The 26,237-nt window shown below is 36.7% G+C and overlaps 1 protein-coding gene across 9 annotated transcripts in view; it reads right to left on the reverse strand.

Annotated features, from left to right (window-relative positions):
- The window catches only part of TBC1D15 (TBC1 domain family member 15), a gene marked incomplete at both ends in the record, with an annotated part of 60,717 nt that overhangs the window by 16,929 nt on the left and 17,551 nt on the right, over positions 1-26,237 (reverse strand). For 7 of the 9 annotated variants that reach the window (XM_084255798.1, XM_084255796.1, XM_084255797.1 and 4 more), the window contains 6 exons: positions 7,128-7,222; positions 10,309-10,412; positions 10,903-11,031; positions 12,741-12,938; positions 14,218-14,320; positions 22,950-23,160. In XM_084255798.1, coding sequence (XP_084111924.1) covers positions 7,128-7,222; positions 10,309-10,412; positions 10,903-11,031; positions 12,741-12,938; positions 14,218-14,320; positions 22,950-23,160 — 840 coding nt within the window. Of the gene's footprint in view, positions 1-7,127; positions 7,223-10,308; positions 10,413-10,902; positions 11,032-12,740; positions 12,939-13,218; positions 13,270-14,217; positions 14,321-22,949; positions 23,161-26,237 lie in introns of all 9 variants that reach the window. The other 2 variants (XM_084255790.1, XM_084255793.1) reach the window with 2 other exon arrangements.

Below are 26,237 nucleotides of genomic sequence, written 5' to 3' on the forward strand. Positions count from 1 at the left end.
CACAACCATGATTGCTGACCCCATTTTATGTATACCACCACTAGCCTAAAGAGGACCTGTCAATCATACTCTATTTTCCATATCCATTCTCTCTCCTTATTCATATAACTATTTTGTATCTTCTCTGGTCAAGCCTACATGTTTTCTTTCCTGACATCCTAGCTTTTCAGATAAGCCTCTTGCTTCCTATTTTAACCACATTTTTATGTCTTTGTATCCATATACTCTCTCTTCTCTCCTATTGCTATAAATGAGCTTCCATGATCATTGCTAAGACCAGGCCTTCTTGTGTACATGAGCCCCACCCGCTAATGGCTACCCAAAGACACAACTCTAGTAATTCTTTTCTCCCTCTCTAATTTAATCCATTTTCCTCTCTACAAAACCATTCCCATCTAATATCAATCATACTCATGATCATAAAAACCTTTAACTTCAGCTTTCCCTCTAACTGCTGACCAATTTTTCCATTTAGAGCAAAACTTTTTGAACAAATTGTATATACCATCTTCAAGTCCTCTCCTCCCATTCTCTCTTGAATTCACTCCAATCAGACTGTCATATTCACCACAACTACATCAAAACTCCTCCTTATCAGAATCTTCAAAGAGATAGTCATTATTCTACACAATGGTCAATTCAAGTCTTCTTACTTGACATCCCAGTCACTCCTTGAAATACTTTCTTCTGGGACATCAAATCAAATACTTGACTTCTAAGACATGAAACTCAAGTTTTTCTTCTTTTTTCCTCTGTTCCTGTTCTCAGTCCCTTTAGCTGATTTCTCCTAACTTTTTAGGTATCAGTGCTTCAGGGTTCAGTTCTTAGAACTCTTCTTTTCAAAATACATTCTCTCCCTTGGCAATTTCATCTAGTCTCTTACCACTCATATATTGACGACCCCTAAATTTCAATCTCCAGCCTTTCTCATCACTAAATTCCAACCCTTTTCTACCACACATATTAATTTATAGATATCCAATAGGAATTCTCAAACTTAACATGTTCAAAATGAAATCCCAGGTATTTCCTTCCAAACTTGCTTCTCTAATAGCTTCCCTGTCTTAATTTAAAGCAATTTTAAAAAGGCAACTCAAGCCCTCCAGTTGCCAGTTTAAAATTCATTAAATCATCCTTGTTTCTTTTGAATGACAATAATTTATCAATTATACTTTCAAAATACATGTAAGACCAACATGAGAACTCTAACCCATTTACTCCATTCACCACCCCAACTCATACCACTCTAGCCACATTGGTCTCCTAATTCTTCTCCAAACACATATAAGTCCTGCAGCAAGTCTAACCAAGCTAGCTATTCCTCTTATCCATAATGCACAGATGATTGCATGTCATGCAGCCTCTGTTTCATCAAATCTCACCCACTAAACAAGTAGGCCCATGAACCAAGAAACCATCATGTCTTACCTGAATTAAAGCAAAGGCCTCAAATGGCCTAATCCCATCCTAGATCCCTACAGCTATTCTCAACAGTAGTCAGTGTGATTTTTCAGATCATGTCATTCTGTTCAAACTCCTCCAGTAGCTTCTCATCAGTGTAAAAGTTTAAGTCTTTACAATGGGGCCTCCCTAGTGGTGCAAGGGGTTAAGATGCAATCTATGAAGCTATCTGCAGCCACTGAAGCACAAGTTCTATTCCTGGCCAGGGAGGTGACCAACATGGCGCAGCAGACCTCTCCTGACTCACCCGCTGCTTCCCCCACCAGTGTATTTTGGTCAATCTGACTGTTCTGTTCCCCACTATGTCTCTGGTGAATCCTCTCACCCCCATACCTCTGGTCTGTACCCCAGTTCTTGTATGCATAAATAAATCTTTTATTTAAAAAAAAGTCTTTACAATGATTTAACAAGGCTTTGTGTGATCTAAACCTACTCCTCCAACTTTTCTTGTCTGATCTAATCAGTCCCTACACTTACCCCTAAACCACTCCAGCCACACTCACCTTCTGCTATACATCAAATAAGCAGAGTTCCTGGGTGAAAAAACAAGTCTAATCCTTTAATCTAATTTTTCTTTTTGCTTGCAATACCCTTTACCTATATCTGCATAGCTTACCCATTCCCTTTTTCAAGTTCCTCCACAAATATCACCTCAGAAATGCCTTCCGTGATCACCCAAGTTAAAGCTACATTACATTAGAAAGCTACATTAGAAAATTCCTAACACTCTTCTCTGCTTTATTTTTCTATTTAGTATTTAACACTAACATATCACATGCTACTTGCTTACTATCTGTTCTTTCCCACAGGAAGAGCTCCTTAAGGACAGGAATTTTGTCTGTTTCATTCACTGATGAATTCTAATGCCTAGAGGAAAGTCTAGTATAATAGGTACTACATAATTATTTAATGGATAAATGAATGTTTATAATAATCAATGTGATATTCTAAAAGATACCAGGTAGTTCTAACGTGCAGCCAACACAGGAACCACTGTCTTAAAACACTGGAGTTCCTGGGTCTTTTTATCCCCTCCCCGTTTTTCTCTATGTGATATCGTCTATTCCGATGGTTGTTTTTACTGATTACACCCAAATTTATTTTTTTTAGTAGCAATTTATTTTTTTAGATGCCTCACTTTCCAGTTTATTTACTATCAGTATGCATAGTCAAAGTGTGTAGATTGTTCAAGTGCAATGCAACATCTATTTTGTTTAAATATTTCTCTCCATAATGAATTGTTTTTTATATTCCCCAAACAATTGCAACCCCCTTATTTTGACTCCAATCCCTCCTTTCCCTACCCCACCCCCCATAGTGTGTCTCTGGTTCATAGTTGTTTGTTGATTTTGATTTTTTCTTTCTTATAGTTATTCTTTTTCCTGGTCCCTTATTTAGGTTTTCTAGATTCCTGCTATCAGTGAGACCATCTGGTATTTTCTTTCTGGCTTATTTCGCTGAGCATGATCCCTTCCAGCTCCATCCATGTTGCTGCAAATTTCATGTGTTTATCTTTTCTGATTGCTGAGTAATATTCCATGGTGTATATGTACCACATCTTCCTGATCCAGTCATCTGTTTCTGGGCATTTGGGTTGTTTCCAAAGCTTAGCTATTGCAAATAGTGCTGCTATAAACATAGGGGTGCAGGTGACCTTTGGAATTAATGTTTCTGTGTCCTTTGGGTAAATACCTAGGAGTGGAATTGCTGGATCATATGGACGCTCTATCTTTAGTAGGTTGAGGAATCTCCACACAGCTTTCCATAATGGCTGGACCAGTTTGCACTCCCACTAGCAGTGCAGGAGTGTTCCATTTTCTCCACAACCTCGCCAACATTTGCTGTTGCTAGGTTTTTTAATGTGTGCCATTCTCACTGGTGTGAGATGGTACCTCATTGTAGTTTTGATTTGCATTTCCCTGATTACAAGTGATGTTGAACATTTTTTCATATGCCTGTTGGCCATTTGCATTTCCTCTTCAGAGAAGTTTCTTTTTAGCTCTTCTGCCCATTTTCTTACTGGATTATTTTCTTTGCTTTTGTTGAGTCTCATCAGCTCTTTGCAGATTTTTGTGATCTGTCCTTTATCATTAGTGTGTGCAAAAATGTTCTCCCAGTCGGTAGGGTTTCTCTTTGTTTTTGTTGTCTCTTTTTCTGTTTAGAAGCTCTTTAATTTGATGTAGTCCCAGCTGTTTATCTTTGCCTTCACTATCACTGCTTTGGGTGATGTGTCTGTAAAGATGTCTTTGAGGATTACACCCAAATTTAAATCCCCTACCCAAACTACTCCATATTATTCAACTAGCCAATTGACATTTCATTGGTATGTCTTACCTAGAAGTATATTTATCTAACATTTAATACAATTTCACCATATTCCATTCTCCTCATCTCATTAATGGCAGCAACACCAACTGCCCAATTTCTCAAGAAATGTAGTCCATTCCTTGATTATTTTTTCCCCTTGATACCTCACATTTAATACACCAGAAACTCTTACCAAGTTTATCACAAAATGTAATTCCATGTACTTCTCTGTATCTTTGATACCATCAACTCTTGCTTGGAGTCACTTACAATAATTGGTCTCCCTTTTCCTACTCTTACCTGGATTCATTCTTCAAACAGCAGAAAAAATGACTTTAAAATATAAATGAGGGGCCTCCCTGAGGAAAGTCTCAACTCTGTCAAGCAATCACCAGCCATTGCAGCATGAGTTAAATCCCCCGCATGAGTCTGCTCCTGCCAGGGAGCTAACCCACAAGGTGCAGCAGACCTTTCCTGTCTCACCTGCTGCTCCCCTCAGCAGTGTATTTCAGTAGATCCACCTGCTCTCCACTCTGTCTCTGATAAATTCTCAAAACCCCCACACATCTGGCCTATACCCCAGTTATTGTATGCATAAAATAAATCTTTAGTATAAAATATAAATGAGATGGACCTACTTAAAATGCGCCTTCATATTTATTTACTTAAGAAGCTTTTCTTCATTCTTAAAATACAACTTTCTGACCAGTCTACAAGGCCTATACCTTACGTGTGTGTGCACATGCGCGCACTTAATAGAATGAATTTATATTTAAAAACTTTGGATAATCTTCCAAATAATACCTTTTTTAAAAAATGATTTTTCTTTTAAAAAAAAAGATTTATTTTTTTATTTATACAAGAACTGGGGTACAGGTCAGAGGTGCGGGAGTGTGAGAGAATTCACCAGAGACAGAGCAGGGTGCAGAACAGGTAGACCACTGAAATACACTGCTGAGGGGAGCAGTGGGCGAGCCAGGAATGGTCTGCCACACCACGTGGGTCTCTCCCTGGCTGGCCGGGAATCGAACCCCCACTGAAGAGGCTACAGACAGCTTCACAGCGCGGTGCTCCACCCACTGCGCCACCAGGGAGGACCCCCAAATAATATTTTTGGGGAAAAGTACTATAAAAAACAATGCTCTGAAATCAACTTGTTATATATATTTCTACTGGTAGAAAGCGTGGTATAGCTGAAAGGCCAATTAAGAATTAAATGTGGGGCCTCCCTGCCGGTGCAGGGGTTAAGACGCAACCTATGAAGCTGTCCGCAGCCTCTGCAGCACGAATTCCATCCCCTGGCTGGCCAGGGAGCAACTCACATGGCGCAGCAGACCTCTCCTGATCTGCCCGCTGCTCCCCTCAGCAGTGTACTTCAGTCAATCTTCCTGTTCCGTTTCCCACTCTGTCTCTGGTGAATCCTTTCACACCCCCCCACACACACACCTCTGGCCTGTACCCCAGCTCTTGTATGCATAAATAAATCTTTTTTAAAAAAGAATTAAATCTGATTATGAAAGAGTCAAGAGTATGGAAATTAACAAGGTAGATGGAAGGCTTAAAACAATTTAGTCATCTTTTCTGTTTTTTTTCATTTTTATCTTTTAAAAATAAGAAAACAGGACTGAAGTGTTTCTTCATTCAGATTATACCATGGGAGACTTAAAACATCTAAACTTCCCTCCAATTTCCTAGAAAAAGTGAGACCTTTATCACAGAGTCATCATTGCTATTACTTGATAAAAAATGAAGAGGAAACAGATTGTGGAAAGAAAAAACAAGTTAATTGATCTCTAAGATCCCTTCTAGTTCAAATACCTTGTGTTTACATAGGGAAAAATTCTATTTTCATTTTCCCTACTGAAACAAAACAGCAGTAGGTTTCAGTTGGAAAGTTCAGATAACTCTGTGCCTCAAAATCCCCAACCTATTTGCCTTAACCAGAGGAAGGACACATTTTATTCTGGTATAATCTATTTTTCAGAAAAATAAAAAATTTCTTTTTCAATAAAATTACTATCTTTTTAATAGGTTTTATTTATTTCTGTATAGAAGAACTGGGGTGTAGGCCAGAGGTGTGGGAAGTGAGAGGATTCACCAGAACAGAGTCGGGAGCAGAACAGGCAGCTCTACTGAAATACACTGCTAAGGGGAGACTTGGACAAAACAGGAGAGGTCTGCTATACCATGTGGGTTAGCTCCCTGGCCGGGAATCAAACCCAGGATGGTACAGTGGGCCTTCACTGTGGTAGTGTTGAGACTTAATCCTTAGGCCACCAGGGAGGCCCCCATCAGTAAAATTCCTATTGCCAAAAAGATCTCAGCATCTTTTATCATGTATGCAAAAACAACCAAATTAGTCTGTCATGTTAAGCTTTCCAATTATAATTTAGAAAATGTTTTTCTCCATGAAATGGTGATGATGACTGTGATGATAAAAGACATCCCTCTATCTTTATTTATGAAGCTATAGATACAGGAATCTAAATACAATATAATAATATTAAGACATTCCACTACTATCCAAAGCTTCCGTAAATTATAGAGGCTACGTAACAAGAAAGTTAAGAGCACTAAAAATGGGTACTGCCCTTATCAACCATGTAACCCTGAACAAGTCATTTATGCCCTCAATTCTTTAAATTTCTTATCGTTAAGATGGAAACTATAAACTGAAATTTGTTGGGTAGACCATGTACAGCAACAGCTTACACATTTCTCCAATAACTTATACCATCTGGTCTCTATCCTAAAAGTCAGACCACTCAGTACATACTTCTTGTAAATAAGTATAATTATTTTAATGTAAAATTCTATCAAGCATCTCTTTGAAGAAGAATAGCTATTCCCAGATGAACAGTTATTCAATCTTCAAATACAAAAACTTACTAACTGGAGTCATTTAATTAAAAAAAGAAATAGATGCATATTTAGTGAAGATATGGAGGCTATAAACCAAGCCTACTAACCATAATTACCTCTGCATAGCAGAAAAAAACTTTTATTGTCTTCCCTTTAGTCATATGGTTACTAATTACTCTATAATAAACACAAACTTATTGTAATGAGGAAGAAAATGTTTTTAAATGAAATTAATTCAACAGGCAAATAAAGTTAAACACTTTTTAAAGTTCACATTTTGGAAATAAAAATGAAATCTATCAGTACTTATAGTGACTGAACTCATATTTCTATTGGAAGAGGAAAAACCAAGAACATAAAATGCACATTCTATTGTACTCTCCAATTCTGATTTCTCTTTGAACCCTAACTCTAGCATGTATCCTCACTTCTGAACTCTTTGATGACTTCAAGGCAAACTCTTCTATTGCATTTCCAAAATTATTAAGAAAAATTACCAATCAGGCTTCTATAATCTCGTAATCTCGAATTTCTCTTCTCTTGTTCCTCACTGACAGATTTCCACTGTAGTTTCATCCTGAAGTATTCATCACTGTAGAAAACAATTTTACATTGAAGGTGTTTGAAATTTTTATTTAAAAATTTTTGAGTTTTTCAACACATAATACATAAAAGCATTTATGATGCCAGTGGGATTAAGTTTATAAATATGATAGCAAAGGACCACAGGCTGAACTCAGGATCTGACAAGATACTAGGCTGCCAGGCAGGATTATCAGGGAAACCCAGTGTTTGCTGGGAGAACCAATCCCCAGCATTTAAGCAGAACCAGATGAAAGCAACATCCATTATTTTCAAATGGTCAATGCTGACCCCCTAGGCTTCCCTCTCTAAGGATGGGATTTTTAACCTGAACTATTCCGTCCAGATGAATACCCAGGAACAGCCCCTAAAGTATGTTTCATTACCAAAATTTATCATCCTAACATAGACAAATTGGAAAGACCATGTTTAGATATTATAAAAGGTCAGTGGTGTCTAGTACTGCAGATCTGCACAGTTCTGCTATCAATCCAGACTCTGTTAAGTGCTCCAAATCCAGATGATCCATTAGCAGTAAATGATATAGCAGAGCAGAGGAAGACTAACGAAGTTCAAGTCATAGAAACAGCTTGCGCACAGACTAGGTTATATGCCATGAATATTCACATCAATCTCATCAAGTGTGCAACACTTCTGTTCTGCCAAGTCTTCTCCCTTTTTTGTTTGCCATTAATGGACACAGTCTTAAGAGACATTACAGACTAAAAGCCCAGGTATCTTCAATCCTTTGGTGAGTAAATGCACTTTTGCAAATCTATGTCTTCTCCCGATTCACTGCTATAAATGAGCAGAGGCCAGTAGTAGTATCTGGATTATAGCAAAACATTTAAAAACACTGGTCCCTCTTTGCTTTTATTCATTCCCCCAATTATGGTTTAAGTATAAAACATACTGTGAATGCAGTTGTCTGGGGTAGCTTCAGGAGTATATTATTTTACTGTTTTTTTGAGAGGGGAATAGTTTTAATTTTATGAGTTCCTTTCCCCCTTTTTAAGGTGATCTAATTGCAGTGGTTAAAAGCAGTTAACCAGTTATTGAGACTATCCTCTCTAGCTAAAATTAACTTTATTCAGACACGATAAATGGAAAGACAGTCTAAATGATTGTTTGAACCATAATAGGAACTTTAAATAAACATCATAGCGCTCACTATTAACATGATTTTGTGGTCAAATGTAGACTCCTCCTTTCAAAAAAAGTTTATGACTATTTTGCATGACTTGTCTAGAAACTTCAGTAAATTTAACATAAATTAATAAAATGTTTAGTTATTCTTAATAAATATACTACTGAAAAGTTTAAAGTAAAATAAAAAAAAACCCAATAACCTATATATGTCACAAACTTTGTTTAAACTAATAGAATAATTTTATATATGATTTTCAGGAAACATTTAATTCAATCCTTAATATCATACCAACAATTACTGTAGTCATTAAATATTTTTGCTGAAATTTCTAAATGATTACACATACACATATACATCTACAATTTTTCTTAACGTGACATGAGTTCCATTTACCAATCCATGTAATACTTAGAAATCTGTGACAACCTCTTAGAAGGAATGGTGAACATATCTAAAAAAAGAAATAATTATCTCAAAGTCTGAATAGGCAGCACATAATGTTTGAGAGTGAACTTTAAATCAAAGGCAAGAATGAAAATTGGGAATAACGGTATCTGGAAAGATGGTATGTGAAAATTTTCAAATCTGAGAAATTATTAAAAGGTAGAAACGCTCTCCTGGGGGCCTCCCTGGTGGTACAGTGGTTGAGCGCTGGGTTGCGAAGCTGCCCGCAGCCTCTGTAGCCCCGGTTCAATCCCTGGCCTCCAGGGGAGGGTCCCACATGGCGCGCAGACCTCTCCTGCCCGCTGCTCCCCTTAGCAGTGTACTTCATCATTCTGCCTGCTCTGCTCTCCGCTCTGGCTCTGGTGAATTCTCTCACCCTCCCGCACTTCTGACTTTACCCGGTGCTTGTATAAATAAATAAATAAATAAATCTTTTAAAAAAAAAAAAAAATGGAAACCCTCACCCCCCTCCACAAAAGCAAAACAAAACAAAACAAAAACCAGGGGCCTCCCCAGTGGCGCAGTGGTTGAGCGCTGGGTTGCGAAGCTGCCCGCGGCCTTTGTGGCGCCGGTTCGATCCCCGGCTGCTTCCCGGCCACTGGAGGAGGGTCCCACATGGCGCGTAGACCTCTCCTGCCGCCCGCTGCTCCCCTCAGCAGTGTGCTTCGGTCCTTCTGCCTGCTCTGCTCCCCGCTCTGGCTCTGGTGAATTCTCTCACCCTCCCGCGCTTCTGACTGTGCCCAGTGCTTGTATAAACAAAACAAACAAACAAATAAATAAATAAAAGCATGCCTCTATTAAAAAAAAAAAAAACAAAAACCAGTCTATTTTACAAGCGCACCCAAGGTAATTAATCTAAACAGTGAATATACTCCTTATGGACAATTTTTATAGTTTCATAATAAAATATAAAAAACTAAGTCAAGGTGAATGAGAGATTAAAAAACTGCTATCTAATCAGTTATCTTTTAAGTATGCAAAATGTTTATATGGGCCTCCCTGATGGTGCAAGGGGTTAAGCACCCCACTATGAAGCAATCCGCAGCCTCTGCAGCATGAGTTCGATCCCTGGCCAGCCAGGGAGCAACCCACATGGCACAGCAGACCTCTCCTGTCTCGCCCGCTGCTCCCCTCAGCAGTGTATTTCAGTCAGTCTGCCTGTTCTGCTCCCCACTCTGTCTCTGGTGAATCCTCTCACCCACTGCATCTCTGGCCTGTACCCCAGCTCTTGTATGGATATATAAATAAATCTTTAAAAAAAAATGTTTATGCAAGGGGACTGGAGTTTTTTTAACCATTTTTTAATAAATTCTCCAACATAACTGCAATGAGGTCCTTCTTAGAAGTGTTTGTTTTGAAATAACTATAATTTTTAAATTGAAATGATGAAAATAAAATTACTTTCCCATATTCTACTCTATTCCAACTCCTCCATACTAATTTGTATGTAGGGTGAGTTATTTGAATTTCTTTGAAGTACACCAAAAAAGACTATTACTTACGTTTTTTGTTTTTGTAACTGAGTTCTTTCCTCCTTGGTACTGTCCCAAGGAAAATAACCAAGAAGAAATTTCCATGCTTGCTTTCTCAATGCATGACTAAGTCCCTAAAGAAAACATGCATGTTAAATATACTGACAAAGAATGCAAAAATTTCATATAAATAAACAGGGAGACTAATATTTAGAAGATAGATTGATAGATAAAAATAGCTCAAGTCAATGAATACTACATTGTTTTTGACTTCAAGATTCTAAAAACTTTAGTTGACAAAAGCTTAATCTGTATACAGTGTATACTGTAGACTGTATAATACAGACAGCAGGGCTGATTGGTCTTTCTAAATCCAGTCCTTACTATCCAAGGATATATGCCTCTTGCAAATAACCCACAAAAACTTCAAGTAAGAAAGAAAAACTTCCATAGGCTTAATGATCTCTGCCCACTCAATCCTCTGAGATCTCACAAGAGTATCACTTTGTCCAATTTTAAGTTATCAGTCATCAAAATTCATTTCTCTCTGCCCCCTAAAAAATGTAAAAGGGGGAAAACTGCATATCATCAAGTTAAAATGTAATACATATTCAAAGAACTTACCCCTCTAAATATCATCTGCTTCATATTCTCCACATTTAAAATTCTTCCTTCAGCATCAATGTTCTTATTCCATTCTTCCAGTGATACTGGTTCTCTCCTTTGGACAGCAGGTCGTTCTCCCAAATCAATCTAAAAAAGAAAATAATAAGGAGTACATGAGGACCCAGTGAAATGAAATCAAGGTATATAAAAACAAACTAAAATATTGTTACTCAGACACGAATTCTAACACTTCTAAAATCTTCCTTATTTTTATTTTTTTTTAAGATTTATTTATTTATGCATACAAGAACTGGGATACAGGCCAGAGGAGTGTGGGCGGGTGGGAGGGGTTTGAGGATTCACCACAGAGTAGGGAGCAGCACAGGCTGTGACTGAAATACACTGCTGAGGGGAGCAGTGGGCAAGACAGGAGAGGTCTGCTGTGCCATGTGGGTTAGCTCCCTGGCTGCCCAGGGATTGGCCTCATGCTGCAGTGGCTGCGGATTGTTTCATAATGCTGTGATTTAACCTACTGCACCATCAGGGAGACGCCTTCCTTATTTTTCATTGTTTTGTTAATAAAGTATAATAGTTAGCATTATCAACATTTTAGCTTCCACTAAACCCACAAATAACTTGGTTATAAATTCAAAGATAAGAAAACATTTGCTACTTTGGATTTCAGTTACATAAGTACAGAACATTCAATATGTAAATTCTGAGACACTTTCAATCTAAATAATACTTAATACTTAAAAAAGGTATTAAAATTATTATTAAAAGAGTATGATTCCATTAATCATATTCTAAATTTAGCTTTTTTACCACACTAAAATTTGTAGTTCTCAGAATTGATTCATGACCCACTAACTCTATTTGGCATTTTCTACGGTTTCTTAATTCAATTAACAGATGTTGGTAATTTAAAAATATCATTTGCAAGATAAGCTCTTTAATTTACTACAATTAGATATTTATAATTTTCCAACTATGTGCAGCCTAGAATTAAAACAAATTAAAAAATTTGTTGATCATATATAAAGATTTGCCATGATTCAGAACCAAAATCAATCTTACTTTATTTTTTTTTTAAAGATTTATTTATTTATTTATACAAGAACTGGGGTTCAGTCCAGATGCGCGGGAGGGTGAGAAGATGCAGTGGGCGACACAGGAGAGGTCTGCTGCGCCATGCGGGACCCTCCCCAGCCAGCCGGGATCAAACCGGCGCTGCAGAGGTTGTGGACAGCTTCACAGCGCAGCCCTCAAACGCCTGCACCACCAGGGGAGGCCCCAATCTTACTTTAAAAAGAAAAGATTCAGGGTCTCCCCTAGTGGCGCAGCGGTTGAGCGCTGGGCTGCAAGGCTGCCTCTGCAGCACCGGTTTGTTCTCCAGACACCAGCGAGGGTCCCACCAAAAAAAAAAAAAAAAAGATTCACATGAGAACAAAAGACCTAGAGTAGTGTCCTGATTAGCTGCCTTTAGTACCTACAGAAAAACATAAATTAGAAACAGAACCTGGGGCAATATGCAAAGCTCACTATTCATTCACTTCTCAGCACTCATTGAAACAAGCAAACTTATTATCAAAAGGCGATAATCAAAGAGAAGTGATCCAACTTTAATGAACAAAAAATGTAAGTCATGATCAATGAAGAACAAACCAAGAATTTGGTGGCAGGACAAGTATTAGTTGTTAGAGATATTAGTCAGCCACAAATTTTAAGAAAGAATTATGAGAGAAAGGCAAATACAATCAAAACTGAGTTTCTGTTTCTATAGCATTTGGTATACATTTAAAGAGAATTTCTTCTGTTAAAATATAAGAGCTACTTTAATGTAAATTTCTACTCACTCTTGTGATGACTTCAAACCCTGGTTCTTCTTGTTGATTTATCTTTAAACCTGGAATAGCATCATTAAGAAAATCTGCCATTTCTGAAGGTGGTCGTTGGTGTGTAGAGGGATCACTGCCTCTCAAACTATCAAAAATGTAGTTTGTGACTTTGGAAAATCCTGACATGGTTGCTGTATAAGGATCCTTTTTAATTTTCTATGTTGTAGGAAGAAAAAAATATTAGCATTATTAACTCAAAGAATAAAAATATCTCATGATGAAAAAGACATGGCAAAGTTTTCTAAAAGGGGATGGGGGAAATCAGAACTAAAACAGTATTCTAAGATTATCTCAATTTTTTTTACTGAAAAGAGAAATTTAAATTTTCTAAGCCAATCTTTTAATTTGTTAATGCTACTACTGATTGAATTGCAGATAAACATGATTTGCAGGCTTCATTCAATCTGCATACATTAGAAATATATGCAGCGCTTACTTTCCATTGGTGAATGGCCCACAACAGCTTTCTTCTGTCTAGCAGTCCTGCCTTCACAAAAAAAAATATTTCTTGAAGGATGCAGTGCCACCCTACTCTAACACAAAATATTTGATAGCTAAATTTAAAAGCTCATGATATTTAAAAACTAACATTTTAATCTAATTACATTACTAGCAAATCATCATGACAAAAGTAACCTGTTCTGGGTAGTGCTGTTCTGAAAACCAACAAAAGACTACTCCATGGCTAGGGCTACTTAAGTCCCCAAGTGCATTCTTATTCAATTTTAGCAAAAACAGTTACTTCTTAATGGACTATTTTTTAAATTTTCACAATTAGAAAAACTGTTCCCTCACTTTTTATTTTAATTAGTGTTTAGTTTCCTGTCCTCCTTCCTTAAAAATTCCTTCTTTCTTGGTTATCTTCAGAACCAACAGGAAAGCATCTGGAATAGTCATCACTCAAACATTTGTTGCATGGGTAAATGAATAAGCAATCATTTCATCAGCTAACATAGAAATCTGAATGAAAAATAACTATTTCTGCCTGCATTAAATCTACATTTTTAGTCAAATATAAGAATATACTCAAACACTTAGAAGGAAATTATATAATCGTGACCCCAGGAAACCTATTTAAATGGAAAATTAAAAGTCAAACCATATTTATGCCCACGTTTATCATCAATGAATACAAAATAGCTTATCTAATGACCTTTCACCTACTTGAAGAAAGCTATAATAAATGTCCAATTTCAGTATTATGGTAAAGGAAAAAATTACTGTCAGAACAATTAAGAACCAAGGAAGCTTTTAAGTCTTAGAAATAATATGAAACATTATGATATCCAAAGCTTACACAAAATAGTTTCATAAAGTTTACACACAGAGACAGTTGCCTCATTCAGTATAATCTCTGAGGTTAAGTGAGATGTAGAGGGATATAAAATAAGAGTCAGAATAATTGATTAATAAAAAGTAGGTTTAAGAAACATACTTGTATTAAGCCATATGCTGGTTCATCAAGAAGATTTTCAAAAGACTGTGAAAGACTCTTATTCTGACAATTCACAAGAAGTATTCTTTTATCCTGTGGAGATCTGTAATAAAAAGAAGAGATTTATAGAAAAGTCTAGCAAGTACATCAATTACTACCTGAATACTCACTCATGCAATTATTTTTTTCTTACCAAAACAAAAAAATAAAACTTAAATATCCAGTAATTGAATCGTTTCCAATTAATACAATATTAGCTAACACTTAGTAACTATATTAAGTGATTTCTAAAACTGTATGAAATATAAAATACTAAATGAGCATAAATAAGAGTTGAACTACAGTTTTATTCTAGGTAAAGTCAAGGGGACTAAATTATAATCAACCCAAATTCTCATTTAGAATTATAGTACAAAAATCATGGGCCTCCTCGGTGGCGCAGCGGTTAAGCGCTGGGTTGCGAAGCTGCCCGTGGCCTCTGCGGCGCCGGTTCGATCCCTGGCTGCTCCCCGGCCACCGGAGGAGGGTCCCACTTGGCGCGCAGACCTCTCCTGCCGCCCACTGCTCCCCTCAACAGTGTACTTTGGTCCTTCTGCCTGCTCTGCTCCCCGCTCTGGCTCTGGTGAATTCTCTCACCCTCCTGCGCTTCTGACTGTACCCAGTGCATGTATAAATAAAACAAAAACAACCAAACAAATAAATAAATAAAATACCTGCCTCTTTTAAAAAAAAATAGAATTATAGTACAAAAAGCATACAAATAGATCTTTCATTATCATAAAAATTAAAATCAAAACACACTTTATGATTCATCAGTGTAATATGTACAATACAGAAAAATGTCCCATTTTGAAATGATTACCAGCTTCATTCCACAGCTTGGTAGTACTGCAATATAAAATGTTAAAAACACAAGACACAAAGACATTAATTATTTGTTAAAGATTACTAATCATGTTGACCATAACTATAAATACATATGAATATATTTAACAAAATTATAATATACAATTTCAGATAGCAGAATGCTTTTAGTTGTTATTAAGTTCTGGAAACCAATTTTTCCTAGCATTTCTTAATAACTACAGAATAAGTAAAATGTATTCAAAATAGATATCTAATTTCAAATAATCAGATGAATTATTTTCTATTCAGTAAGTTTTATAACTTAGTAAATCAACTGTAATAAATCCACAACTTTTCTGTGTTTAAAATAAAAATTAAATGTGTTATTTTGCTACTATCTACCTCTAGTTTATTATAAATGCTTGAGATAAGAACTTTAATAACAGTTATCGCTTCTCAATTCTAAAGTATCACGATGCAACACCAAAGCTAGGGGGGAATATGAATTCCAAAACAGGATCTCATTCTTACAAAGTCAGAAACAGCAGTTGTCTCCAGAGACAAATAGTAGCTTACTATGCCCCTTGGCTTCTTAGAGGGAGCTGAAGTTGAGTCATTTGAAAAAGAAAAACAGTAACTTTTTAAAACGTTTAATTTTCATCAAACACGTTTCTGAACACTTTTGGGGGTCATGCATACTGTGACGATTTAGACTCTCACAAGGCATTTTTTTTTAAATATTTATTTATTTATACAAGACCTGGGGTATAGGTCAGGGGCACGGAAGGGTGAGATAATTCACCAGAAGACAGACCAGGGAGCAGAACAGGCAGACGGGCCAAAGATACTGCTGAGGGGAGCAGCGGGTAAGGAAGGAGCGGTCTGCCATGCAGACCTCATTTGGGATCCTAGCCGGCTGGCCAGCAGGGAATCAAACCTGCGCTGCAGAGGCTGCAGACAGCTTCACAGTGTGATGCTCCACCTACTGCACCACCAGGAAGGCCCTCACAAGGCATTTTTTTTCCTGCTTTATGTTTTCTCCATATTTTTTAAAAATATTTTATTTTATATAATTCTTACATCATTTTTCATTTTTGCACAAGGTATGCATTTTCATTTTGGTTATATTCCCCATACAATTGCACCCCCCCTTATTTTGATCCTAATCCTTCCTCTCCCCGCCCATATCCACCCCCCTGCCCCGTAGTGTGTCTCTGGTTTATAGTTGCTTGTTGATTTTGATTTTTACTTTGTATTAATTAGTCTTTTTCCTGGTCCCTTATTTAGGTTTTCTAAATTCCTGCTCTGAGTGAGACCATCCGGTATTTTTCTTTTTCTTTCTGGCTTATTTCGCTGAGCATGATCCCTTCTAGCGCCATCCATGTTGCTGCAAACTGCATGTGTTTATCTTTTTTGATTGCTGAGTAATACTTCATTGTGTATATGTACCACATCTGCTTGATCCAGTCATCTATTTCTGGGCATTTGGGTTGTTTCCAAAGCTTAGCTATTGTAAATAGTGCTGCTATAAACATAGGGGTGCAGGTGCCCTTTGGAATTAACGTTTCTGTGTCCTTTGGGTAAATACCTAGGAGTGGAATTGCTGGATCATATGGAAGCTCTATCTTTAGTAGGTCAAAAAATCTCCACACAGCTCTCCATAGTGGTTGGACCAGTTTGCACTCCCACCAGCAGTGCAGGAGAGTTCCTTTTTCTCCACATCCTTGCCAACATTTGTTGTTGCTAGTTTTTTTAATATGTGCCATTCTCACTGCTGTAAGATGTATCTCATTGTAGTTTTGGTAAAATTTTAAAAGTAACACCAGAAAAAGAAAAGAAACTAATATTGGAACAATTTTTTTTCCCTGACACATTGCTGCTGGTGCTGTGGTGCTTATTTTGTTTCTAACAACGAATTCTGAGTAACATTATTTCTTTAAAATCCAAATAAAAAATAGAAATGTTAAAATATTGACTACACATGTAGAAGGAAAACAAATATGTAAATTTCAGCTTTCTGGGTGAATTTTTTTTAAGATTTATTTATTTATGCACACAAGAACCGAGGACAGGCCAGAGATGTGGGGGGTGAGAGGATTCACCTATCTGGGTGAATTATTATGGTTCCAGATTTAACACCAACATCACTAAACTAGAGATGGGAAGAAGAAATATCTGTCCAACCAACAAGCAACCACAGATAAAAAGGAAGTATTTCATGTTTTATACTCAAAGCTTTGTGCAGACAGGCTGAGGGGAACTCTAGGAGGAAGTGAGATAAAAGAAATTTGAGCTTTGGTAATCCCTAAGGAAATCAACAAACATTTCAAGCACCAGTCAAAGGACAAGCATCAGCCAAAAAGCGAATCAAAGGGCAAGTATTGCTAGGCAGCTCCCAAGCTCATCAGAAAGAGGGTGGCATTCTAGGATATTGTTACGGTAAGTTTCTACCTGCCAGGTTATGACACATTTAATTTGGGAAATTAAATATTTTAAACATCCTATTTATGGAATTCTGGGAAGTTGATCTCTCAAGACTTTCAAATTAATGTAAGTTAACAATGCTATTAGATCTTATGAAAGGACTTCACTAAAACCATAGTCTAGTATCACCACTACAGGTGCCTATCTACTGACAATTCAGAAGTACTTCCCAGGCTTCAGAGTAAGCCTCTCCCGAAGACCTCAGAATAAATTCATAAATTATAATCATTAAACAATGTCTGTATGCTGTGATGTAGCAGTTAGCTATTTTATAGTGAGACTGCAAATGACCAATATGGAAAGTTTAAGAATAAATATAATTGCAAGAAACAGCAATCAAAAAGGTGAATAAAAAACTGAAAAGTACAAAATATTTACAATAAAAGTATACACACACACACACACACACACAACTACATACATGCATGCATATCTATATATATATGGTTGGTGTTATACATTAACAGAACCAATATAACTTGGGGGTGGTATTTCACTTTTTGGATATTTATGTATTAATGTAAAAACTACCCAATATACAATTTTAACGTAACTATAACCTTCATTCACATCCCAGCAATCAACTTAGTTTCAGAAAGGTAACAAGAATGTATTTGTGGCTCATTCTTTCACCCTCAAGAGAGTATCATGTTTTAGAGAAGTCAAAGAATACTAACAAACATCAATGAATTCAATAATCTGTTTTCCCTAATAGATAAGAAAATCATCTGAGAAAAAATAAGCCTCAAAAAGCCTCACATTTTGTGCTGACTGATCCAGTTGAGAGAAGGAACTGTGCATGGCTAGCCAACCTCTTCCTCGCTCTTGTAAGACTGCCCAACTCCTACACATTCAGTTTCTGTTCATCAAGATAGTAAGATGTTTAATTCACTCGTTGGATGTGTCAGGAAGATAAGATGGCTGCTGATCAAGCCACATTCTTCAATTTCAGTTAATTAGAGAAAAACATAACATGGTCTGACTCTTATTAGATTTGAACTCAGAAGAAGATTAGAGGATGACACTGGCATAGACAGGCTGACGTCACCATGAGGTTGTTGAAACCAAGATTTTCCTGTGGTCCCTAGAACAATCTCTGACCATAGGAACATGACTCTGGAAACATCATTTTGTTCAGAATAACTGCTCCAGGAACAGCAAATGAAACCCTTATGGCTACACCTAGTAGGATACAAAATTGGAGATATTTGGGACTTTCTTTTCTATAGATATTGGGAATTCCATTTATTTGGATCAATGCTAATAAGAACTAATAAATTCCATTTATTTGGAACAATACTAATGGGCTTTAATAGCTCCGTAAGTATTTGATAATGAGTGACAGCTTACACAAGGTTGGGGATTTTTTTTTTTTTGGTGATTTTATTTGGAGTATTTATATTCTATCACGCGGTCTCAATGTATTATTTCTGGTTAGCTATTATAACTGGGCATAATTTATGATGGCAAAAAGAGTAGGGAGTGCTTATTTTCAGCTGAGGATACAGAGGGGCCTTGGAGATAAAATATTTGATATACTATTTCACATTTCAGATAATTTTAGGAAAAAAGTAAACTGGTCTCTGGTGTCATGGGAATACACAAAGGAAAAAGAGCTGATAATAGGGGTGCAGTCTTTGATGACTCACTTTACACAGCTGTCTCCTCCCCCCAAGACAGCCACATCCCTGGCTGACCATAAACTTAAAGACATACAGTCCAAGGAGAAGAGACAACAAGTTTAGGACAGTCAGTCACCTCTGCTAGGTTTCTCTCTTTGACCAAGTCATTCATCTCTTATGCTCATATCTTTTCCCATTTTATCCTCTCCTTAGGATCTCATTTTCTTAGAGCTTCAATGCTACTGTCATACAAAAAACGTTATTATCCTATATAATATGCTCTCACAGAACTCTCTTATTCAAAGTATTTGTTACAGCTAAAATCTAACATTTATTTATATAAGCTATTTGTCTTTCCCACAACAGTACAAACTCTGAACACAGGGACCATATATTTCTTGGTGACTATACTCTTCCAGCACTTTGCACAGTGTCCCCAGAAGGATCATTATTGCCATGACTTCATGTTTCCAAATAGAACTACACACTTACAGTAAAGACACTGTGCTTCACACAGAGATAGGGATGATTCTGATTATTAAGATTGGGAAACAGTAAGAAGCATGCGGCATAAGCCCTTCCAGGCTCTCTTCACTCTCAGGTCTGCCTGTCTACAGAAAACAGCTTTCTGGTTTGCTCTTATTTCACATCATAAATAGGGCATTCTCACTAGGGAAACCTTTGGTTGTGCAAAAAGATTACTGGGTGACTCAAAATTAAGTTGAGGTGAATTATGATGTCGCATATCTAAGCCTCACCAATAGTTATTTTTATCACCATCTTTCTGATTTTTATCTTCACTTCATACAGAGAAGGAAACAGTTTCACTTGCAACCCTCATTAAAACACCAATACACATTCAAGACACACAATCTTTTAAGTACCGAACCCATCCAGGATAGAAAACTCTGCATCTCTTGAGCTGAAACTTGTGTACTTATTGCTAGGTCGAGTCATAGAAAACAAGTCTAGGGCCTCCCTGGTGGCCTATGGGTTAAAGCTCAGCACTATCACCACTGCAGCCCGAGTTCAATCCCTGGCCAGGGAGCAAACCCACATAACGCAGCAGACCTCTCCTGTCTTGCCCACTGTTCCCCTCAGCAGTGTATTTCAGGAAATTTGCCTGTTTCTACTCCCCACTTTGTCTCTGGTGAATCCTCTCACCCCCGCACCTCTGGTCTAGATCTCAGTTCTTCAATAAATAAATAAATAAATAAATAAATAAAAAATTTTGTTAAAAGAAAACAAATCTACATCATATTTCTTATAACAACCTTTTCAAAATTTGTCCAATTGCCATTTATTTATCCAACAAAGGCATACTGCACAAGTATTATGTGCCAGGCACTCTGACTAGGGATTTAGGAGAAAACATAAGCAAGAGAGAAGCAATCTCTGCCTTTATGGTTTACACTCTAGAGTAGAACATTAAAAAAAAGTAAATAGATAAAATTACTTTCTTCTGGTTAAGGGCCCTGAAAGAAGCATGAACTAGCATGAACTACAAAAAGGAATGAGGGTGGGAACCTGCCTTAGATGGGAAGGGGTACATGCAGAAAAGCCACTCTGGGATGTGTGTGTGGTAGAAAATAGAAGAGGTGAGGTTTAAGAAAGAAACAGAGCCAAAAGAGGGCAGGCCCCCATAGAACATAGTCATGGTTATTACACCCTTCAATCCCTTTCATAATACCAGTCTTGTCTTCCATGTATAGCTAGTCTAACATTTAAAATGCTTTAATGAACAATGGTAGAAAAAAAAAAAACCTGAATAATAAAATGCTTTGCCTAAAATGAAGCCTCATTCTTGAAAGTATAATCTTATCACAATAAAGAATAAAGCTGGACTAACACTTCTGAGACTTTATATGAGTTACATCACAACACTGATTGATATTGAGCTTACTATGGTGCTGAAACTCCCAAGTCTTTAACACCTGCTATCCAAAAGTCAAACCTTCTGCCCAATCATAACAATGGCCCCCCGCCCCGAGATAGACTTAACCCTCAAGTGGTAGCCTACTCATAGCTTTTCACTTCAAAATCCAAAACCCACATACTGGCAGTCTGAACTGACTTTCCTATGGTTACTGGTACTGAGCAGCATGCCTAGTGCCAATCAGAGGTAGTCAACATGACAGGGGAGAGTACTTAATGCCAAAAAAAAAACCACAGTCGAAACCTTCTAGCTTTTGGATCACTCCTAGTTTTACATGATCTAAATTTAAGCATGAGAACATTAATGAAATTAACAATCATCCCCATAGTTTCCCAAGCTAAAAATTGCAACTTCTCTCTTCTCAACACTTCAACTTATCTAATCAATGAAAAATCTAACCCAAATATATCTCCAATACTTCTATTTTCCCTGTCACTCTTCTAGTTCATGGCACTGTAATCTGTAAGCCAACATTACTTCAATACTAAATTTAAAAAAAATCATGCTTTGGTCTTTACTCAGTTCCTTGGTCTCATCTTTAAATTTGCTTCCTTTCCCACACTGTAAAGACCTGTGAGAGTGAACTACTCTGCTCTGTGAGTATATCATGTTTTGAGTTCCTCTATCTTAAAACAGCTTTCCCTCTAAATATTTCATTCCCTTTAATACTAGTGTTCACTTATTCATTAGGTTTCAATTTTAACATTGTTTCCTCCATAAAGTCTTCCCTAACTTCTACTCAACACCCAGTTTAAATGAGGTACCCTTCTGATTATGAAATAAGTCAGAAGGAGAAAGAAAAATATCGGATGGTTTCACTTATAGGAGAAACACAGGAAAGCTATACAAGGAATCAGGGGGAGAAAAAGGCAAAAGTAGCAAACTAGAAAGTGGAGACATTCTTCAGGGGTCAGGGCAGGAAAAAAGATCAAAACGGGAGGGAAGAGCACAAGAGTCTATTATGATGGTTGATGGGTGTCTTGGTAGTGGTAATTTTATGGGACAACACCTTCAAGGATAAACCAAACACTACAAAAATGAACAACAATGTAAAAATAAATTTTTTTTAAAAAATGAGGTACCTCTCCTTCCTTTCCTGGGAGCTTCCTAAGCACCTCATACTTCCTCCAGTTTAGTACTTGCATTTCATTACCATTTACTGGCTGGCATCTTCCATAGGGCCATAAATGCTCAGAGCCAGTAACATGCCTGTTTTATTCACTACTAAACATCAAGCAATGATAAAAATCAGAGACATTTATCAGGGGACAGGGAAGGAAAGGGATCAAAACAGGAGGGAAGAGCACAAGAGTCCGTTGTGATGGTTCATGGGTGATGGCACAATGTTCAGAACACATATAGCCAAAACATATTTGCTGCGAGTTATGTGTGTACAAATGTGCATAAGTGAATAAGCATAAGATTTGTGCAAAGTGAGAAGGCCCTGTCTTCCACACTTAAAATTTCATAAAGGACTTAGGCTTGCCTGACTTAAATTGTAACATTACAAATAAACCCGTGTCTAAAAGGAACTATCTAATAAAAGGTAAGTTACGTAAACCTATCATCTATATGCTACTGATACATCATCATTCATTTGAGTGTATATAAAAAAAAACTGGACTCTTTTCTTTAAAACAGTAAAAGATAAGTTGCAGATACAAATGACTAAAGTGGCAAAATTTACTCAGCTATTGATTTAGAAAAACAGTCAGAAAGACATGAGCTACCTGAGCCCTCATATGCACATAGGTCACTGATGCCAAATAACAAGTAAAAATAGTTTGCCTTGGGACCAACACAACAATCTCATTTCAATAAGTAGAAAATAATTTGATACTTACTCATACAATACCACATATTTTTCAAGAGAGTCAATCAGTAGTTTGCTATCTCCTTGATGAAAGTGTAGAGCAGGAAGAACGACGTCATCCTTTAGACAGAATACCAAATATGACCAGCCCATCCCCTCTTTGTTTTGCTTGATTGATTTCAGGTCTGTCAAACTGAACAGGAATGACCATTTGCTTTTCCCATTTCTATGACTTGGAGCATCTTAAAAACAAGAGAGTGGGGCAAAACAGTTTTGTTCACCTTTTTAAAAGGTTCTGATAGCGCGCTTCATGACTGCTTGAGAGAAACCCACTGAATCGAGGGAATCGGCATTCACATTACTAGGCTTCCACCTGTACTAGACATAATACATACATTTTCTTAAAATGAGAATAGTTTTCTAAGTAATTGCCCTACTGCATACAATTTGAAAAAAAATTATCTTTACTTAAAATACGAGCTTTGCCCAAAATAACCATGGTTTGGGAGAAGGCAGGCTGGACTGAAACTACTAACTAAATAAGCTGGGCAAATAATTGAATACCTCTGACCTGGATCTTCTTCATCTGTATAATGGAGATAATTATACTTACCTCCCAATGTTATTTTAAGAATTAAAAGAGACAATGCTTGTTAACTAACTAGAAGAGTGCCAAGTACATAGCAAATAATCAATAAGTGTTCATTTTTTCCACTCCCCTCAAATATGAATGATAAGATCTCTTGGAATTATTTAAAAATACATATATTTATTTCCTCATTTGTTTGCAATTATCTTTCTAAACTACAATGAATAAAGGCAAGCATATTTGTATAAAAATAACAAAGGAATGAATATACCACAAACATTTTATTTGCAAAAACCTAAAGGACAGTTGGGTACTTAGGATGAAAAGATAACTAAGTTGTGAATGCTTTAGAGAATGAATACATTCAATCTTCCCGCTAAATCTTCTACTAGGTAAGACAATATAAGCCAAACTATAGCTATGTAAACTAGAGCATTGAGTTTGTGGGTTATTTAAATATAAAAAGCTTAAAATTCTAGATTCATGAACAATATCATAGTAACAAGAAATATGAAGATTATCAAGTTACATAAAAGAAAAAAGTTATCTTTCTTGTCACTTGACAATTTCAAATATAATGTTTTAACACTTTAAAGGCATAAGCATACCATGCTTCTGAAATTTTAAAAAGCTTTTCTCTAATGTTATTTCCTAAGAAGTGTCATACTATACTTTTCTGTAAGATCATCATTAATTCCACCCCCCACTATCAATTCTGCAAAGATAAACTGCATAAAAGATACATGTTTACAGAACCTGGAAGGACAGATCAACAGGTATGTTGACCTGCATATATGTCACCTTCCTCTACAGTCAGGAAGACTATACCACCATGACCTCCAATAAGGTCTCCTAAACTGACACAGGGAAATCTACAGCTTTCGGAACGCAGGCACTATCATTTCATGAAAACTTTATCATTTGAAAGGCTATCCAGAAAGGCTAAAGAAATTTATCTATACACTGACTAGCCTCGTTCCCACACCTGCTTGGATGGTGAATCCAGACCTAAGGCTGGTACCAGATTAAGTGCCATGTGCTCAGTTTATTATTACAGAGCACATTACACTATAAGCTAATAATAAAGTGAGAACAATTTCAGAATCCCAACATCTCCATAATCATTTAAGTGTGAATATACTTGAAGAACAACCTAAAATGAATACATACCAGATCATTTACAAAGACCAAAATATCTTCCCAGCAAAGAGCAATGAAGAACTAATACAATTTTTAAATCCTTAAATTGCACAAAAATAGCTAATCCAAATTAAAGAAACAAAATCATATGATTTATAGTACATGCAGTCTATATGAATTATCAGAAGTTTTACATATTCAGAAGTAAAAATTTCCCCTAATGGAAAAGACACTCATTACTTATCAAATACAATGGAAAATGCCTCACAAATTTTCTCACTTAAAACTACGATAAAGGGGCCTCCCTGGTGGCACAAGGGGTTAAATCTCAGCACTATGACGCTATGGGCAGCCACTGCAGCACAAGTTGGATCCCCAGCCAGGGAGCTAACCCACATGGCACAGGAGATTTTTCCTGTCGCTCCTCTCAGCAGTGTATTTCAGTCAATTGCTGGTTCTGCTCCCCACGCTGTCTCTCGCGAATCTTCTCTCACACACACCCCCACCACACCTGTGGCCTACATCCCAGTTCTTATATGCATAAATAAATAAAATAAATCTTAAAAAAAAAAAAGCAAAACTCTGATAAAGGATGAGATATTACAAAGCAAATTTACAAGTCACTTACTGGAATATAAGTTTTATAAAAACAAAAACTATATTTTATTCAGAGATGTATTCCTAGGGCCTAGAAAAAAATGACTTGCAGTTTGAGGAGGTTCTGAGAGATGTGCTGAATAAATTAGTTAATAATCCAGTAAAGTCAACATTAATCTGCAATTTCGTCTACCATCAATAACTCACCAGAAATAGAAATGGTTACAAAGAAAACAAACAGAATCTACATGGTAACTAAAATTTTATCTCTTTAAAGAAAGGCAAATTAAACTAATTCTGATGAACTTACTATGTCACCAAATATATAAAGAATAAAGTCCTCACTTAACATCCTAATAGATTCTTAGAAACTACAACTTTAAACTGACAACATATAATGATACTAGGTTCTCAAATAAGGCCTGTATTTCTTTTCTCTCATCAACATTAAACAAAAGAATGTTATTTGGGGACCTGTTCTATCTCCAAAACAATGACATGGGAAATTGATCAGAATAGCACAACAGTAGAACAAAACAATTCAGTAAGTCTCTACATGTCTTGAATAGAATTAATATCAAGAATTTTACCTGAGAGGGCCTCCCTGGTAGTGCAGCGGTTAAAGTCTCCCCGCTATCAAGCTATCCCCAGTCAGGGAGCTAAGCAATAAGGCACAGCAGACCTCTGCAGTCTCGCCTACTGCTCCCCTTAGCAGTTTATTTCAGTAAATCTGCCTGATCTACTCCCCACTCTGGGAGGATTCACTCTGGTGAATCCTCTCACCCTCTGCACCTCTGGATTACACCCCAATTCGTCTATGCATAAATAAAATAAATCTTTAAAAAAAAGAATTTTACCTGAATGATTACCAGAACATGTCAGTCTGCTGTTCTGGGAAGATAAATTTTCAAAACATTTGATCTGGTATATAAACACAAAGACCAGCAGTAGAAATTCATGAAAAATATAAAGTTAAATTAAGTCTTCTGAGGG

This window comes from Talpa europaea, assembly GCF_964194135.1.
Source record: "Talpa europaea genome assembly, chromosome: 15".
Taxonomy (NCBI): domain Eukaryota; kingdom Metazoa; phylum Chordata; class Mammalia; order Eulipotyphla; family Talpidae; genus Talpa; species Talpa europaea.